Source organism: Panthera pardus, unplaced genomic scaffold (assembly GCF_024362965.1).
Source record: "Panthera pardus isolate Hobbes unplaced genomic scaffold, ASM2436296v1 HiC_scaffold_2, whole genome shotgun sequence".
In the NCBI taxonomy this organism is placed as follows: Eukaryota; Metazoa; Chordata; class Mammalia; order Carnivora; family Felidae; genus Panthera; species Panthera pardus.
The window spans coordinates 45,729,798-45,749,119 of NW_026526765.1; the positions used below are offsets into that span (position 1 = coordinate 45,729,798).

At 42.3% G+C, this 19,322-nt stretch overlaps 1 protein-coding gene across 3 annotated transcripts in view; it reads left to right on the forward strand.

Annotated features, from left to right (window-relative positions):
* Nucleotides 1-19,322, forward strand: part of GRIA1 (glutamate ionotropic receptor AMPA type subunit 1) — a 305,276-nt gene that overhangs the window by 246,568 nt on the left and 39,386 nt on the right. For all 3 annotated transcript variants that reach the window (XM_053907050.1, XM_019464484.2, XM_053907051.1), the window contains 2 exons: nt 13,590-13,788; nt 19,029-19,276. In XM_053907050.1, coding sequence (XP_053763025.1) covers nt 13,590-13,788; nt 19,029-19,276 — 447 coding nt within the window. The remainder of the gene's footprint in view (nt 1-13,589; nt 13,789-19,028; nt 19,277-19,322) is intronic.

The following is a 19,322-nucleotide window of genomic DNA, read 5'->3' on the forward strand; positions in this document are numbered from 1 at the left end:
GCAATGGAATATGACATGATCATAGGAATAACGTGGGAGAGAGAGGAAAATGGAGGTCCTGGAGCCATCTTAGAATTCTGCCCACTACACATCCCATGAATAATGGGACAAATAATACTATGCTCATTGAACATATGAGAAGCACAGAGGCAGATGCCAGGGTCCAGATTCTGGTGATGAGCAGAATGCCATGTCTGTTTGACAACTGAGGTAGATCATTTCCAGTCTCTTGAGGGTAAGGATGAAGTTGAATATTTCTTAGTGCCTCTTCCAACTTATGCATGGCCCAGAGCAAGCCCGTAACCAAATGCATCTCCATTTATGCCCCTGGTGAGAATTCCTGAGGGAAAAGGGGAAAAACCCAAAGTTAGTATTCCATATCTATAATAATTCGGGTAAACTTATGACAGAGATTCACTAAGAGTGGGAGTCTGTCTAAATTTGTGAGCACATCAGTGTTATATGATATTTTTAAAGAAACTCAGCTTTATTATTTTAACTTTATACAATAATTTGTTCTATGACAACCACTTTTCAGAGCAAAGATTCTGAGGGAACATGATTTTAGGACTATGTAAGAATTATGGATTTATCTGAGATACCAGTTGCTCAAAAATGGGTGCTTCTAAAGTTTTTGAAATCAGTTTATTAATTTGTGTAATACATGACTCCCTGTGTAATCATATTTTTGCTATTAATTAGCTCAAGAAATAATCTTCTCTATAGATAGCTCAGAGGAAAACATTACAAATTGCCTACGTATGGAGTTCCATGTTCACTCAACAAATATTGAGACTGTGTTACATTCTAGGGAATTATGAGGAGCTCTAAAATCTCTCCAATGATTTAATAACCTATGGCAACAGTGAAAAAGAGCATAACAAGGAGTGGTATGGAGGGGGAAAGTAGAAGAGTTCAGAAAAATTAGAAGCTAAGGTAAGAAGCAGCAGGCAGGCTTCTCAGAGGAGGTGGCACTTGGAGCTGGACTTCTAAATTTTAAATTCAAAGCCCATGCCCTGGCTTCAGAGGCTCTGCTTGATCTAGTCCTTGCCTCATTCTCCATACTCCCCCTATACTGCAAATTACCTTGAACACATGAAGCCGTTTCCTGCCTCAGAGCCTTTGCTCTTCCTATTTCCTCTGTCTGTAATGTTGTTCTTCAGATTCTGTCACACATCTAGATCATTCTCAACCTTCAGCTCTCAGCTTAAAAATTAACCCCTCAGAGAGACTTTTCTCACTTCCTGTCTATACTGATCCCTTTTTCCCTCTTCCTGACTCCTTACCAGTCACCAAGTTAGTGATAAAAGAATACAACAATACTAAAAGACTGACAGGAGAAGGCATTGCTGCTATCTCCATTTTACAGTTGAGTGTGCCAGAACTCAGAGAGGCCAAGCCACTTCTCCAAGGTCACACAGCCAGTAGAGAAGATGCTGGGATTTGAACCCAGATTGTCTGATCTCACAGCCCGTAATTTTAACCAGTATGTCCCAGGTGTTCTTCATATTATAAACACTATTGGGGGTGGGGGTGGGGGTTGTTGGTGCAGTGTGCCTGGGTGGCTCAGGCAGTTGAGCATCCAACTCTTGATTTTGGCTCAGGTCATGATCCCAGGGTCCTAGGATGGAGCCCTACGTCAGGCTTCACACTGAGGGTGGAGCCTGCATAAGATATTCTCTCTCTCTCTCTCTCTCTCTCTCTCTCTCTCTCTCTCTCTCTCCCTCTGCCCCTCTCCCCAACTTGCACTCTCTTCCTCTCTCTAAAATAAAAATTAAATAAATAAATAAGTACAAACCAAAAAAACCCACTGTGGGTATTCATTTAGAAAATCAGAAAATAGTAAAAGGTGGAAAAGAGAGAGAACCTATAATCCAGCCACTTGGATAACTCCTGTAATATCTTAGTTTACCTACTTCCAGACACTTTATCTCTTCCAAAGTTGATTTCAAATGGGGCCATATACCGACAGAAACATGAAAAGATGCTCAACATCACTGATCATCAGGAAAATACAAATCAGAACCACAGCAAGATACCGTCTACATGTCAGAATGGCTAAAATCAAAAACACAAGAAATAACAAGTGTTGATAAGAATGTAGAGAAAAAGGAATGTTGGTGCACTATTGGTAGAATGCAAATAGGTGCAGCCACTGTGGAAGATAGCATGGCGGTTTTTCAAAAAATTAAAAACAGAGTTACCATATGATCCAGTAATTCTACTACTGGTTATGTACCCAAAGAATAGGAAAACACTAATTCAAAAAGATGCGTGCACCCCCATTTTTCTTGCAGCATTATTTATGATAGCCAAGATATGGCAGCAACCTAAGTGTCCACCGATGGATGGATAGATAGAATGGATAAAGAAGGAGTAGTATATATACAGTGAAATATTACTCGACCATAAAAAAGAAACAGATCTTATCCTTTGTAACATGGGTAAACCTAGAGGGTATTATGCTAAGTGAAATAAGTCAGAGAAAGACAAATACCGTAGGATTTCGCTTATATGTGGAATCGCAACAAATGAACAAACAGCAGAAACAGCCCCATGAATACAGAAAATAAGCCGATGGCTGCCAGAGGGGAGGGGCATGGGCAAAATGGGTGAAGGGGAGCGGGAGATACAGGCTTCCAGCAGTTGTGGAATGAACAAGTCATAGAAATGAAAAATGCAGCATAGGGGATAAAGTCAATGGTATTGTAGTAGCATTGTATGGTGGCAGATGGGAGCTACACATGTGGTAAGCATTGCATAACATAGAATTTTTGAATCGCTATGCCATACACCTGAAGTTAATGTAACATTATGTGTCAACTCTACTTCAATTTTTAAAAACGAACTAAATTCTTTCAAGACGAATCCATATAGTATAGCCTGCTTTGTAACCTGCTTTTTTCCACTTCACAGCACACTGAAATTTCCTTCCACATTATCTCTCATTTCTGAATAGTAGTGGCTGCCTCTACCAGGTGTCTACTCGGGTCCAGGTACCCCACTAGGCCCATTACACATCATCCTCCCAGTGCTTTTAGGTTGTTCCTGTTATCGTCCCCATTTCATAGATAGATGAGACTGAGGCTCAGCTATGTAAAATCACTTGCCCAAATCATATCCTTAATAAATGGCAGGGACAAGAGTAGGAGATCTATACAGTTTCTGATTTCCTACTTGGTAATTTTCTTCACTGTCCCAGAAAGGGCTGTGTTATCCCTTTGGTGAAATGACTGGGGGACTTGGGGTAAGAAGAGGATGAGCAGGTATTCCCTGCCTCTGGGGCTGCCCTGCCAGGTTGGCTGGGGGTATGTGGGAGGTGGGGTCTGAGTGTGCAGGGAACTGGGTAGGGTGAAAAGATACCTGGCAATAGAGGATTTTCAATTGGCTATTCTGAGTAAAATAACTCCTTTCAATACATGCCTTGTGCTGGAGCTAACCAAACATTAATTAAAGCAGAAGCATGTATTGTTATTTTTGTTCCCATTTGCTGATATTTTTAAAAAACCCACAACATTCCAACGCAAAGGACTTCAAATACTGGATATGTTAAGCCACAGACGACAACCCAGGCCCACATCTGGCACCCTGAGGCAGGGACCCAGGACCTCGGAACCCATCGTACTTCTGAAACCAGCTGGTGGATCAGCAGATAGTAGGAGCTCTAGGGAGGGCTTTGGATATAGGGAAACCATATGTTTTGGTATTATAGGCTAGCCAGCAGGCAGCTAGCTATAAAAAGAGAGTGGCTTCTTCTAAGAACTTAAACCCAAAAATATATGTGGAGGAAGTCTCATTTTAACACCAGTATGGTGCCAAATATTCCTTTGTGTCTAGGAACTGTGGGCAAGTGGTGTTTGGGACCTGAGAAGGTAAACCTTGAAAGAGAAGAGTGGTTGGCCCTGGTCCAAGCTACACCCACTTCCAGCGAATGAAATAACACCATTGGAATTTGATGGATTTGGGTTCACAATCAAGCTCCATCACCTGCTTGGTGACCTTAATTAAATTGTTTTGTCTCTCTGAACCTCTGTTTCCTCATTTGTCAAAAGGAGATATGTCTACCTGGGCTGAAGAGAGCAGTGAGGACTAAAAAAAAAAAAATGGATGCCAAGTATCTTCTGCAGGATCCCCATGCAAAGGCCATAGAACAATGGCTGTTTGGGGCAAAGTGAAATTCTTGCTTGTTTACATTCTCATTCCACCTCCACACCAGAGCACAGGCTGTCCCTGCCCCCAGGAAATACCTTTCTTTAAATTTCAGAATGCTCAAAGCCAGCCTGCCCTGCATAGCCCTGTCAATGGCCCCTTTTCCATGCTGCCTTTCCAGATTTTTCCCAGTTAGGCATGGCTTTTCCTACCTCTGTACTTCCTTAGCACTTAGTCAGTGACTCCTTATGCTGTTCACCACAGCTCAGGCATCATAGTTGCTTCTGGTGAGTCCCATTCATTCTGTTAAATTGATTTCCTTGAGAAGAAACTTCTTGGTTATTTTTCATCAGGCTTTGTATATATTCAGTCCTCAATAAATACCATCTAATTACTCAATTTATTCAGTATATGTTCATTGAGCACCTGCTTTATGCCAGGCACTGTGCTAGGCACAAGGGATATAGCAGTGAATGACACAGATAAGACCCCTGGCATCACTGAATTTACATTTTAGTGGAGAAAGACAGATAATAAATGAATAAATCAATTGATAAATACATAATTTATAGAAAGATCATTTCAGACTTTGATAAGTGCTATGAAAAAAGGAAATGAGGTGAGAGAGACATGGGTGGCAAAGACAATACCTAGAGGGGTGTCTGTGAGGAGGCGACGTATGAACATAAATCTAAAGGGTAGATAGAGGCATGTTTGGGACAATTGCAGAGAAGTGAATTCCAGGCAGAGGAAACAACTGTTGGAAAGGTCCCGAGATGGGAAAGAATTTGCTGTATTCTAGGAACTGCAAGATGGCCAGTGAGGCTGGGGCATGGCAATGACAGGAAAGGTGGTACAAGATGAAGTTGGAGATGGACCAGCTCAGGTTGACCCCAGCAGAGCATTTGGATGTTACTGTGACAAATTTTAACTGGGGTGAGGAACAACATAACTCTATTTACAGTTTTAAAAGATCCTCTGGCTGCTGTGTGTACATGGATTATACAAGGACCAGAGAAGCAGCAATGAAATGTGACACTGATTGATATCTAGTGCAGAGAATGTTATCTGCAACTATGGGCGTGATTGGATGGGAGGGACTGGATGTGGGGGTGAGATAAAGAGACAAGGCAGAAATGTCTCCCTGGTATTAGGTTTGAATGGCCAGATGGACAGTTATGTCACTTCCTGAGATGAGGAAGGCGAAGAATTCGTCAGTAATGTTGTACTGATTTGGGGCTTTTTGGTGGACATTCATTAAGAATTTTGTGTTAGATATTTCAGGTTTGAGGTGTCAAGGAGGCAGTTAGATACACATGTTAAAGGTTGGGAGAGGGCCTGGAGATTTAAATTTGGGAGTGGTCAGCATCTATGAATAAAGGACTTGGACTGGAGGAGGTCAGCTGGGGCAAGATGGTAGGCGGTTATAGTAACAGGGCTGAGACCCGAGCTTTGGGAACAGAAAGAGCTTAATATTGGGAAGAAAGGAAGAACCAACAACAACAAAAAGACTAAGAAGGAGTAAACTGAGAGATAGGAGGAGACTGAGGAAAGAATGGACCTAGAAGCTAAGAGGAGTGTTTCTAGAAGAAATCATCGAATAATCACCATTATTACAGATGACATCTTGAGCCCTGCTCTGTCTGTGCAAGACATGACTTACTCCTGGAATTCTTACCATCCATGAGATGGATATCATTATCCCCATTTTCAGGTGTGAAAACTGAGACTCAGAGTGAACCAATGAATCAGTACATTTTTAAGAATAACTGAACTCATTTACATCCATTCTTTTGCAAACTGCACCCGTGCGACACTCCCATAGCCTACCTAAATGGAAAACAATTTTCCATTTTGAAACATAGCTCTGCATGTGCTGCAAACTTAGAGCCTGTTGTCCAGCCCCCAGCTTCCCACCCCTGGGAGTCACCACAGGAGTCCAAGGCCCACCCTGCTGCCACAGTGTTAGAACACAGTGGCCAGCAGCTGGGGAAATTAAAACGAGTCACTTCTGCTGTGCCAGGGAAGTGCTGGGTGATTTGCAGCTGGTGACAAATGGATGATTCGCCATCCAAACATAGCGCCTCAGATTAAGTGGCCTCACGAATAAAATTCTTGCATTTGACCAGAGCTATTTACCCTGGTCTGGGAACCTTCATACCTGATCCCCAGTAAGCCTCTCTCCGAACATAGCTCAGCTCAGTAATTAGCCAAGATGGACATTTGTTTCTCCCACTAATTTAGAGGCAGGCCATCTGAGTTTCTGCCTTCACACCCATGTTTTCATTACTTTTTATTTTTTATTTAAAAAAAATTTTTTAATGTTTATTTTTGAGACAGAGAGAGACACAGCAGGAGCAGGGAAGGAGCAGAAAGAGAGGGAGACACAGAATGTGAAGCAGGCTCCAGGCTCTGAGCTGTCAGCACAGAGCCCAACACGGGGCTCGAACTCACGAACTGTGAGATCATGACCTGAGCCGAAGTCGGACGCTCAACCGACTGAGCCACCCAGGCGCCCCTCATTACTTTTTAAAAATAGCCATTGGAAGCAGATGACAAAGGGAAATAGGTTGAACTCAGTGACCTCTTGAGCTTGGCTGAATGAAGGCACACAGGAAGTGTCCCTTCTGTCTCCTTCCTCTTGGGGATGACAGGAAATGCTTTTGAAATGAAGAATGTCCATATCCAACTCCTTGTCAGAATTGTCCCAGAGAGTAGGTTGACAGGATCGAATGTTGATTGCTTTTTAACGACTTTCCATTCCCCACATTGGTCTCAAGGATCTGATTTCCTAAAGTCCCTGGCCATGGCATCTACTCCCTTACCTCCAAGCAGGCTATTGCTCCTTGCGCTATGTGAAGACCTCCATCCTGAAATGCTTACTCTGTGCCAGGCACTGTGCTACATCCTTCATTTGTATTTTCATGTTTAATTCTTAAAAACACCATGAGTACAATTACTTCATTTTGTAAAGAAACAAGCACAAAGAGATTCAGTGACTTGCCCAAAGTCATACAACCAGTAAATAATGAGACAAGATTCCATCCTGCTTTATCTGACCCCTGGGCCCATTCTCCTCACCAATGCCCTCTACTTTCTCCTTGAGGATAGCACAAAAGTCATTATCAAATGAATCATTGCAATATTTTATCTGGATGTTTACCTGGAGGGACTAATAACTAGATAGATGGTAATATATTTCTTGACTACTGTAGCATACTCACTTAAATCAAAAGTCTCTGACATTCACAATAGGATTAAGGGCAGGAGTCAGCAAACTGTGGCCCACAGACCAAAACCAGCCTGCTGTGTGTTTTTATGATTAATTTTTTTTGAATACAGCCATGTGCATATGTTTATGTATTGTCTATGGCTGTTTTCATACTACAACAACAGAGATGAGTAGTACATGAAGCCCACAAAGCCTGAAATATTTACTACCTGGACTTTTACAGAAAACGTTTGCCTATCCCTGGTCTAGAATGACAAATCTAAGCTGAGAGATTATTAAATAAATAAATAAATAAATAAATAAATAAATAAATAAATAAATAAAGGCCTACAGTGAATCCTAATGCATGAACAGGACAGGAAATATCCATCAGAAGCAGAGAATGATCACATCAGAGCCTTACTGTCTTCTATTAGCATCACATTTAATAATATATGCAGTGTCTTATTAACAAAAGTAAAAACCATCATTTACAAGAAGAGACAGCTTATAGCCAGCATCAAGAGCATGTCAGAGTCCATTCACCCAGTAGGCATGAACTGCCATTTGAGCGTTGTCCTCTTCCACAGCCCCTGCTCCCGTGGATCACCAGACCCTGTCACTTTGATCTCTTCATGCAGCCTGCCCCTCCCAATTTCCATGGGCTCTGTTTTAGCAAGTTCAACCAAGCATCACCCCTGTTCATCAATAATACTATAAGTAATAATCATTATAGCATCTTTAAAAAATCACTACAGCAGCATGGTTAGAATTGTAATAGGAGAAGGATTATGGTGTGATGGGGAGCAGAAGGGGTTGCTTAGAGCTCTGCTTGCAATGACTGGGGAGTTGAAGAAGAGATAATATTCCACTCACCTCCTCTTTTTACCTCTAGCTACTGAGCCTTCTCCTACTACTGTACCTATTCTGCTTAACAGTCTCTTACGTATACTCCAAAATCAAGCACAAGTTTCTCTTCCTCTGATAATTGTCCCTGACACCTGCCAGCAGAGTGATTATCAAGTCTTTCTGTGTCCCCTTAGTACTACTTTCTTACTTGTCACATAATTAAGATAGTACTATAATTACCATTTATGACATTAATATAAGATGGTGATAGTTCTACTGAGTGCCTTCTATGCTTCAAACACTGTGCTAAACATTTGGCAGAGAATCAGGGTGTTGGACCCCACAGCCTGTGTTTTAATCACTAGGCTACACTGCCCTCCCATCTTCTGCATGTAAGGCAGAGACTATTGTGTATTCACTTTTTTTAAAGTTTATTTATTTATTTTGAGAGAGAGAGAGAGAGAGAGAGAGAGAGAGAACACACATGCATCAGCAGGGAAGGGACAGAGAGAGGGAGAGAAAGAATCCCAAGCAGGCTCCATGCTGTCAGTTCAGAGCCTGATGCAGGGTTTGATCCCATGAACCATGATATCATGACCTGAGCTGAAATCTAGACACTCAACCAACTGAGGCAGCCAGGCACCCCATGGTATATTCACTTTTATCTCTGCAATGCCCAACAGTGCCGCCATACAAGTAATGTTTATAAAATGAATGGATAAATAGTATGGCACACATTTCTAAAGATACCTATCCCTTGGTCATTCAAACACTAATTAGGTACTACTGTGAAGAGATTTTATAAGTATAATTTGAAGTCCCAAATCAGTTGATTTTAAGGTACAGATATTTTTCCAGGTGGACCTGACCCAAACAGATGAGCCCTTTAGAAAAAGAGAGTTTTCTCCAACTAGTGGAAGTCAGAGAGGTTCAAAGAATAAGAGGGATTGCTACACTATTGCTGGCTTGAAGATAGAGGAGACAGGTGATGCAGAATGCTGGCAACCTCTAGAAGCTGAGACAGCTTCGGGTGGACAGCCAGCCAGAAAACAATGACTTTGGTCCCATGACCACAGGGAGGTGAACACTGCAAACAACCAGTGAGGTTGTTCAACCCAAACTCCAGATAAGAACCATAGCCCCAGCCAATACCATGATTTCAGCTTGGTGAGACCTTAGTGGAGAATCTAGATACCCCGACCCAGACTTCTGATCTACGGAAATATGAGACAATGAATGAGTGCTATTAGAAGACACTAAGTTTGTGGTGATTTGTTATGCAGTGATAGAAAACAAATACAAATAGGTTTCCAATTCTCTGGAGATGCTGGTGGTCAGACTCCTTTCTGTAGCTCCCAAATGTCCCACTGAGCTTTACAAGAAGTGAATCATGGCTGTGATCCAACATCAGGGGGATGACATGGGTTGAGGAAGTCTGTGCTCACTACAAATGAATCAGAATCTGGTGAAGGAGGTAATGTTCTACAGTGGGTAGACTTCTGGACAAGAAATATGAAGTCCTGGTTCCTAGTCCTAGATTTGCTAATGGCTCACTACATGACCCTGGATAAGTCACCTGATGTCATGTAACTGCAGATCTTTCATCTGTAAAATGGGGATATTCATCCCTCTCCCATCCATTTCATAGTACTGTAAATGATGATTAAGATAAAGAGCCCAACAAGCCATATAAGTTGTGACCAATTCTAGAGGAACATAGGGATTCCTCAGTGGCTTAGGGACTTTAGGGAAGAGCTGTGCCAAGTTATAAGACTAATAAAATTCAGGTGATGAGGCATACCTCCACGGGCCAGATAACAGTTGTTCTTCCCTACTAAGGAATTTATCCTATAGCTCCCTAGGAGAATAATTATCACAAAAATAATGCCTCATGTTTCAACAGCACTTTTCAAAGTGCTTTTCCCTGTGCTATTTTAATTCCAATAACTTGTATCAGTTACAGGAAAAGAATCAACTAAGTCTAGTTCTGAAAGTTTTGGTTTCTCACCATGACATAGAGTTAGTCTCACCCATTACACAGAAGAGAAGACAGAGGCCCAGCTGGGCAGGCAACTTGCCAAGGTTATGGGGCTGGTCAGTGAAAGAGCAAAGACACTCATTCCCAGTCTTGGCCTCCAATAACTCCATCTCCCTACTTTTGGTATGGAACTGGGAAAATGCAGAGTTCTTAGACAAGAGGCCCAGCTTAGCCTGTACCAGGTCTGAACTGAAGAAGGATGGTGTGTTACACTCAGGTTCCTATCACATGGATCAGATGCAAATGAAGCATTGGAATTATGTCACATTTTGAGGAGCCTCTTCCCCCAACCTTCCAGTTATGCTACAGATGACACTTACTGGCTGTTAAACAACAGACTCCTTCTTTGGTATCTTTATTAAATAGGTGGGGATGTGGGAAATAGTGTGCAGGGTAAGCTGCTCTCAATGCCTAGCAGATAAATATTAATTAAAGAAGAACAGGGAAGAAGGATCCATTGACTTGGAACTTTCTTGGGAGGGTTTTGAGTTTCACTAGATGATCCCCAACTTGGGATACTTTAGCTGGGTCTCTCAGTTCAGTAATGTTGGAAAAGGAAATAGCCATCCTGAACACTTGGTTTGAGGCTGTTACTCCAGACATCCTGGGCTATAAGCAAGTTTGAATTCTCCTGGCCCTGAAAAATATTCCTGGTCTCTAGAATCCAATGTGAATAGAGTTGGGAGGTTATGAGAGAGGTGATATTCATGCATTCACTTGTTATTGAGGCCCACTCTGTGCTAGGTGCTATAAGATTCTTTACTCTCATGGAGCTTATGATCTAGGGGAATGATAGTCAACAAACACACAGAGATCCAATTTCAATGACAATGTGAGCTACATGAGGCTCTGAGATTCTTAAGCCTGAATGCTGAAAAAGTGCTAGGTGGGTTGAGGTCTGAAGGATGAATAGGGTTGAAACAATGATGGGGGTGGGAGTGGGGGCAAGAGTGGCATGTGATAAGGGTATGAGACTTTTGAATAGAAAGAACCAAACAAAGCCCAGTGTGACCAGAGTACAGAAAGCATGTTGTGGACACACTGGTGAGCAGGCCAGGGGCCAGACCACATGGGACCTTGATGGTCACCAAGGAGTTTGAATTTTATTCCAAGTGTAAGAGAAAGGCTTTCATGGATTTTAAGCAAAGAAGCAACATAATACAATTCACGTTTTTAAAAAGACCACTCAAACTGATTCAGCAGAGGAGTGGAAGGAGGGGCTGCATGGAGGGAAGTCTAGTTTAGATGCTACTGTGGTCACCCAGAGTTGGGAAAAGAGTAGCATCTTCACACAGCCCCAGGACACTGATATTTGCCACCTCCTAAGGTGAAAAGAAGATCCTGTGATTTTGAGTACATATGTGTACTACCCCTAGGGCATGGAGAGAATAAGTTTGCCTCTTTGTATCTCATTTTGCTTGACTGCCCAATGGAAGCCATGCATCCTGGTCTACCTAGTTATCATTTCAAATCACAGAAAGGGAGAAATGGGAGGAGTAAGAGAGAAAGCTGGCCCTGTGTAATATATGACCCTCTGTGTAGACATGTCTCCAGCACGTCGTACCCTGGGGACTAAGAGTAGGCACCAACACAGCTTCTTTGTGAATGGCCCACCAAGTGAACATCTTCAGAAATGGGGAAACCCACTCTCACCCTCAGAATAGCCAACTCATTGTTGCACCACCCTACCTATCAAATACCCACTCCTTGTATTGCTAAAACACTTGCACCAAATGCTCCTAAATTGGGTCTCATGGCAGCAGCCTCCTATCAATCCTTCAGGGAACACCTCTCTCCAAGTCTTTTTTTCTGGTTCCCTCCTCCTGCAGCCATTCTTCACAGGGCATAGCTTTGCTCCAGTCTCCTGATCTCATTCCTTTGAACAAATTTCCTCTTATTTCCTCTTTTAATAGGAAGCATCTAAGAACATTATTTTCCATATAGCAAGCAACAACAAATATTGGCTGAATTTTTTGAAGTGAGCACTGTCTGCCTAGAATCAAAAGGAGCCTATAAGACATGCAAACAAAGTGGGACACACAGGAACATGGGAATAACACAGAGAAGGTCCGGTAGGGTTTTCAGAGCATTGTGGGACAATCAAGCAAGCTAGCAGGCCTGGGTTCTGCTCCTGAGTCAGTGTGATTTGAGACTCGAATTTATCTGTAAAACTTATAGGTTGTATTGGTGATTTCTTTGGTGGTTAAGTATTAAGTTTTAGTTAAGCACTGTCACCTACTGAAAGCTCTGAGCTTAAGGCTGTCAAGGCACATGTTAGAAAGGATGTACAATTATAGTAGTGCCAGGATGACACTTACTTAACAAATCAAGCTGGATGGAAAGAAAAATAGAATGCAAGCAACTTTATCACTGTATGATTCAGTATGATTTGATGCCCTGTATGTCCACCATACCACATCATATGACATCAACATCAGTTTGTAATATCTTTGGAAAAATATTCTAGAACTGGAAACCTCCTAGCCAAATCTGAAAGATCATAGAATTCTTGACTAGTCAAGTCTCTCCTCATTGTTGGGCATAAGAGAGGCGTCTAGGACTCTAAGAACATCAAGGAACAATTTCTCACCTCATTTGTGATTGTCATAGTTGCTGTTTGGATCCAGTACAAAATATGCTTTGTCTTTTATTTCAGCCAAACTCTTTCCCTGTGGTAGGGGGGAGAACTGTACTTGCCCTCAACAGTGACATTTCCCCAAAGTGGCCGAAGTACAGCTGTTCACATTCTGCCTCCAATACATTCTCCCTTCCTTTCCTTCTGGTCCATTACTTTGGTGGCCTTTGAAGGCCAAAAGAAGAGTAATGAGAAGGCAATATGGAAACATTTCTGAACATGGTCAAACGTGTGCATCATGTGTGTAAATGCATTTGCAATTCATATGTGTGTGCACAAACATTTGGTGTATATGTAACTGCATTTAAAATGATGTTTGTAAGACAGATAGATGATAGATAGATAGATAGATAGATAGATAATGTTTGTACATATTTGTGATTTTGTGGTCAAGTGTTGACATATCTGTCTTTGTTGGCACATGTCTTGATGTATATGTATGTGCAAAGGTGGTGTGAATATACGCCTGTGGGATTTTATCACCCATGAAGGACAGCAACCACACAAGTCCTTATCTTGTAATAAGGAATAAAATGCCAACATGAATCTCTCTGACATTTGAATTATCACATCTAGCTGACAGAGGAGAAGGGTGCAATAGGGCTTGACAGCTCTGCTGACGGGGCTTAGGCTGGCCCTTGGCCCTTCCCTATGGCCTTATGCAGTTGATGTCAATGCTTCTGACACCTCTTCCCTTTGGCCTGCAGGTCCCTGTCTGGCCGCATCGTTGGTGGTGTCTGGTGGTTCTTCACCTTGATCATCATCTCCTCATACACAGCCAACCTGGCTGCCTTCTTGACCGTGGAGAGGATGGTGTCTCCCATCGAGAGTGCTGAGGACCTAGCGAAACAGACGGAAATCGCTTACGGCACACTGGAAGCAGGGTCCACTAAGGAGTTCTTCAGGGTAGGAATATCCCTTGTCCTAGAGCACCTTCACAAAAGGGAACCACTACTGTCATTAAAATATCCTCATTAAGGAGCATGTGATTATAGTCAACCAGAGCAACTGCTTAGCATAGTACAAGTCAGGGAAACTCAGAGCATTTCTCAGCTTCTTACAAATTCTTGAGAAATCTACAATTCTATATTTGTAATAACTTCAAAGCTCTTGCACTGAATCAGACCCCTTATGTATGCCAGTCTGTGCCAACTTCTCTGAGGGCTGCAAAGGATATGACATTCAGTTCCTTCCCTGTTCCCACACATACTTGCAGTCTAATTAGTAATTGATTAGTATCGGCCTGGGGACAAGGTCCAAACCTGATGCCCTTTTATGTCCTCTCCTTGAAGACTTGATGAATAAGGAGATGGTGTATGGGGAATGATTACTGGAACAGGTGGTCTATTTAACAGTGCCAGGAGAGACAAAATGTGAAGTGAAAGTGGAGGTGATGGAGAGGTCTTGTGGCCAGAGGCAGCAAGTGAAGGCAGAGGAGCAGAGAGCTTAGAAACACAAGCCTAGGGTCATCCAAACCTAGGGCCAGACCCTGGCTCTGTCCTTTACTTGTTCTCTGGCCCTTAGCCTCTTTCACACCATTTTCTCATCTATAGAGTCAGGAGAATAATATCTACCTCAACAAGTCATTATGATATTAGAAGAGATGAGGCATCTAAGACACAAGGCTCTGTGGGTACAGGGCTTTGGGGTACAGGCATTTGGGAGCCATCTTGCATAAGGGGTAGGGATTTACAGCCACAAACATTAGAAAATATTTCTAGGCATCATGAAACTAGGTCAAGTCTGGGTTGGCTAGTTATATTCCAGACAAAGGGGACAACTTGAACAAATGCCCCAAAGCAGAAAAGCCTGTAGTTCCCTGGACTTTAGACATGTTCCTCCTGGAAGTTGAAGAAATAGTACATGGAGCTACCATGTATTGAGGAAGGAAAAATGATAAATAATTGCTACAACTTACCTAGCATTTGCTATGAATCAGGTCTTGTGCCAGCACACCCTCATTTAATCTTGTCATTACAGTTAGAAATTTGTTTTCCCCATTTTATATGTGAAGTTCAGAGAAGTCAAAGTAATTGCCTGAGGTCACCCAGGTAATAAGTAGCAGAAGGAGAATAGACAGCCAGTATCTGCCTTGCTTCAGGCAAGGGACAGGGATCCCATACAGTCCTACCAGGTTCTCACTGCAACTTTATGGAGAAAACCCCAGACTCCGAGTGAACCCACAGAGTGTGCTCAGTTTCTTGGTTGTGGGTTCTATGTTCTGCATGACAAGCAGGAAGGGGACCGAGGTCTTAACCATCACTGACCCAGTCTCCAAGGCTAATGTCATCTACTTCAATATAATGGAGCAAGAAGGTGACTTAGAGGTCATGTGGTCAGAGTCTATCGTTTTAGAGAGAGACATGACTTCCTTAAGCTTAACCAACCAGCTAGTAGAAAAACCTCCTGTAATCTCATAATTCTCTAGAATTTTTAGCCTGCAACCAAAGTGTGAAGGGGATGTCTCATATTTGTCTAGGTAGCCATTCCTATATCCCTGGCTTTGCTGATGAAGTTGGGGAACAGCCAATTCACTTACTCATTACATACTCATGTTCTCATCCCCAATATCTGAGCATGTCACTATCCCCAAAACACCTTCCGTCCATGGTCTCATTTATGTCCCACCTATGACCTATGGTAGAACAGGAGTTATATGTCCATTTTGTGAATAAGAAATTGAAATTCAGGGAATCATAATGCAAGTGTTGAGGATGAACACAAATTCTGTTTCTTCATTCCAGCCAAAGTATTCTTGACGCTGAACCACACTGTCCTAATGAGGTGGTGTCATTAGCTGATTTTTTAAAAAGATTATTCAGGTTATTAGATGAGCTCATGATCAAATCTAGTCTAACCTTTTCCTTTTGTAGTTGGGGAAACTGAGGCCCAGAAAAGAAAAGGGTCATGCTCTAACTACTCAGAGGCATAGCTAGGACTTAGGACTTGAAAGTTCTCTGTTAATCACTATGTCAATTGACATATTTCTATTTCTCATCCACAGGACACTGTGAGGCATCTAGAAACAAAACAGTGTGTATTCTACAAGCTCTGGGCACTCACTAGGTCTACTACATTCGTGACAATAGGTTGTAGTTCATATGCTAACTCTGATCAACAGTGGTGGCCTGGAGTTCGATGTTGAGAGGGGATTCTGAGGTCACATCTGGGCACAGTGTGAAAGAATTCCTTGACTGATGTCAATATCCCTCACATATATAGGAAGGGAAAGTGGTCTCAAGCCAGCCATGTATTGGGCATTCTTATCCTAAAGCAAAACCTAAATAAAGGGCATAATTAGTAGTAGTAATTGCACCACTTATAGAATACCTCCTATGTGTCAGGCACTGGGTTATGCATTTTACATCTGTTGTCATGTACTATCCATGGCGACACTATGCAGTCAGTACCATCATCAACATTGTCAGGAGAGGAAGACTAAGGCTCAGAAATGTTGTTATTTGTCCAAAGTCCCACAGCTAGTAAGATATAAAGCCTAAAATAAGGGAGGCAGCTGGTTGCAGTGAAAAGGCACTAGGTGCTATCAGGAAACCAGGGTTTTATTCCTGGCTCTGCCACTAAGAAGGTACATGACATTGGACAGTTCACTGCCACACTGTGGGCCCCAGTTTCTTTACCGGTAGAAAGACAGCACTAACAAGATATGCCCCATGAGCCCTTCCATCTCTGTAAATTTGACCTTGAGAATTTTCCCACCAGGACTTTGGTGGATGGGGAAACAAGATCACCTACCACCCTCATAAGGCAGGAGAAGAGCATGGTGACACAAGTATTCTTCTACCCCAGTCTCTAAAAAAATATGGCTTCTAATCCCCACGGCAGCCCAGAGCTTCTTGGCAGCTCCAATCCAGAGTCACTGAATCCTCCATCGACAGTTTAATTAAGATGTATGAAGGGCTGTGAGAGCTGCAGATGATAGGAGAGATCCAAGAACAAATACCCCAAGTATGTTTCCAATCTTCCCTGCCATTCATGCTGCCTTCGCATCCCTAGAGATGAGATTTTCCTGATAGCCTAATCTGAGCAGCTATGAGCACAGCCCTGGCATTTGGGGCACAGGGGTGAGACCGAGAGGACATATTAATTTTCTGCATACTGTTGCCCAGAGGGCTCTTCAGCTCTACCTGTCAACAGCCCAGTTCCCTGCCATGGCCATCTTGTCAGGCCAAATTGCATCTTGCCATTGCCCTGCTGAGTATTTTGTTGGGTTTCTGCCTGGAAGATCATCTGTAAATCTGGTCACAGCTGAATTTATACATTTCTCTGTTTCCTGAGCGAGAAGAGATGTACACTGTAGATGTTCTGATTGGTTCTAGGTGTATCCTCCTCTAACTTTGAAATTCTCCCTCCCTTTTCTCCTTTTTTTCTTCTTCTTCTTCCTCATACATTGTTGCTTGAATGATGTATTTTCATGTAAAGAATCAGGTATTTTAAGACCACAAGGGATTCAAAGGTCCCCATGCCCCAAATCCTCGTGGAGCAGATGAGGAAAGACTAGAACACAAGCTCTTCACTCCCAGTCCAGTGGCCTTTCCAGAGGGTCAACCATACTTTAAAGCGTATCACCTAGTTGATCTAATTATAGATTCACTCTACCAAATACTTCTCTGAAATTCTCAGTAACTATTTCCCTTAATTTTCCATTGAGACCAGACTTTTTCTAGGCCCAAATATCTCTATAGATCATTTGGCTCAAACAACAACTTAACTGTTTATCAATATTTTGCCAACACTTGATGTTGATATCAAAGAAATAAAACTGATATTTGTGTGCAAAGAAAAATGACATTTTGTGTGTATAATTTTATACTAAATAAATCTGTAATCTGTGTTTTAACCACTAGTCTACATGAATTTCATGACTCTAGCACTCTTTAAAAACATTAGCCCCTTATATATGTATAACATGTGTCCATTTTCAAAGCCAGACTCCAGTACCCCCAAAATGCATCTACCCTTTGGAGTAAGGACACTCTTTAGAAAGACCATGTTAGATGAGAGGGATGATTTGTGGTCCTGGGTTGTGGGCCTTGACTAAGGGCCTACTATGTGTAAGGGTGCACTCTGTGAAGGACTCACAGAAGGGAAGATGTCCCCCTCCCTCAGATGGCATCCATATACTTAAGACCTGTACACACGCAAGGATGCCTTGCAATCTTGGCAGTCTAGCCTGAAGGTCCAGTGAGTGTGTCCTAGAGGAACATCAGCCCTCACAATACTCTTTTTAGCCCCAGAGGCCTACAAATCAGAATCATCTGGGGGAACTCCTGGAAGAAAAGATCTTTTCTAGGTTCCACCCCAGACCTGCCATATCAGAATCTATAGGTTTAGAGCAGGGCATCTCCATATTTACAATTTCTACACAGGATTCTGGTGCCCACTAGAGCTTGTGAATGATTGTCTTTGAAACTAAGGTGGCCTCAGAATACAAAGGATTTGTTCTGGCCTGTGAAGTGACTAGTAGGATGTGGCTGGAGAGAACCAGGGTATCAAGAGAAGTAAATAGCCTAGGCAAAGTCCCAAAGAAGGGAAGTTTCAAAGTGAGTTCAGTACAAGGAGAGGAAAACAGTTTGGCAAGATTGAGAGGCTTTTGAAATATAAACAGGTGACAGTATTAGGTCTCAAGTTATTAGCTTTATCATACAATTTACATTCCAAGGTCAGTTTTATAATATGACTCATGATCCAGAATTCCTCAATGTTTTTCTTATTGGGGGAACCAATAATGAAATCATATTTCACTGATATTAAGCTCTCCTTTTCTTCTGGGCAGTATAAATATGGCCTTCTTGAGTAATAGATAGGTTCTATAATGTCTTCAGAAGCTAGATTAGGGTTGCATTTCTTAACCCTTCCCATATAGAAGGAGAATATAATTCAGCAGTAATTAAAAGATTCTGAGCTATTCTGTTCATTCTCTATTTGCAAGATATTTGTACTTTGGAACCTACTGGTACTAATTAGAGCCTCTTATTTTGCAATCACTCATAATTTGTTTCTTCCTGAGCTAATCTCACTCATGAATGTGTGATCAAGCTACACTCAGCTCTTCATTAGTGTGTGTGCCACCTCAATTCCAAGCGCAGCCAGCACTTAACTCCAGCTTTGTTCCTGTCCCCTGCCAGAGGTCTAAAATTGCCGTGTTTGAGAAAATGTGGACATACATGAAGTCAGCAGAACCATCAGTTTTTGTGCGAACCACGGAGGAAGGAATGATCCGAGTGAGGAAATCCAAAGGCAAATATGCCTACCTTCTGGAGTCTACCATGAATGAATACATTGAGCAGCGGAAACCCTGTGACACCATGAAGGTGGGAGGTAACTTGGATTCCAAAGGCTATGGCATTGCGACACCCAAGGGGTCCGCCCTGAGGTAAGTAGCCAAGATTTGCTTCCTTGGTACTCCCTCTCCCCTCCCT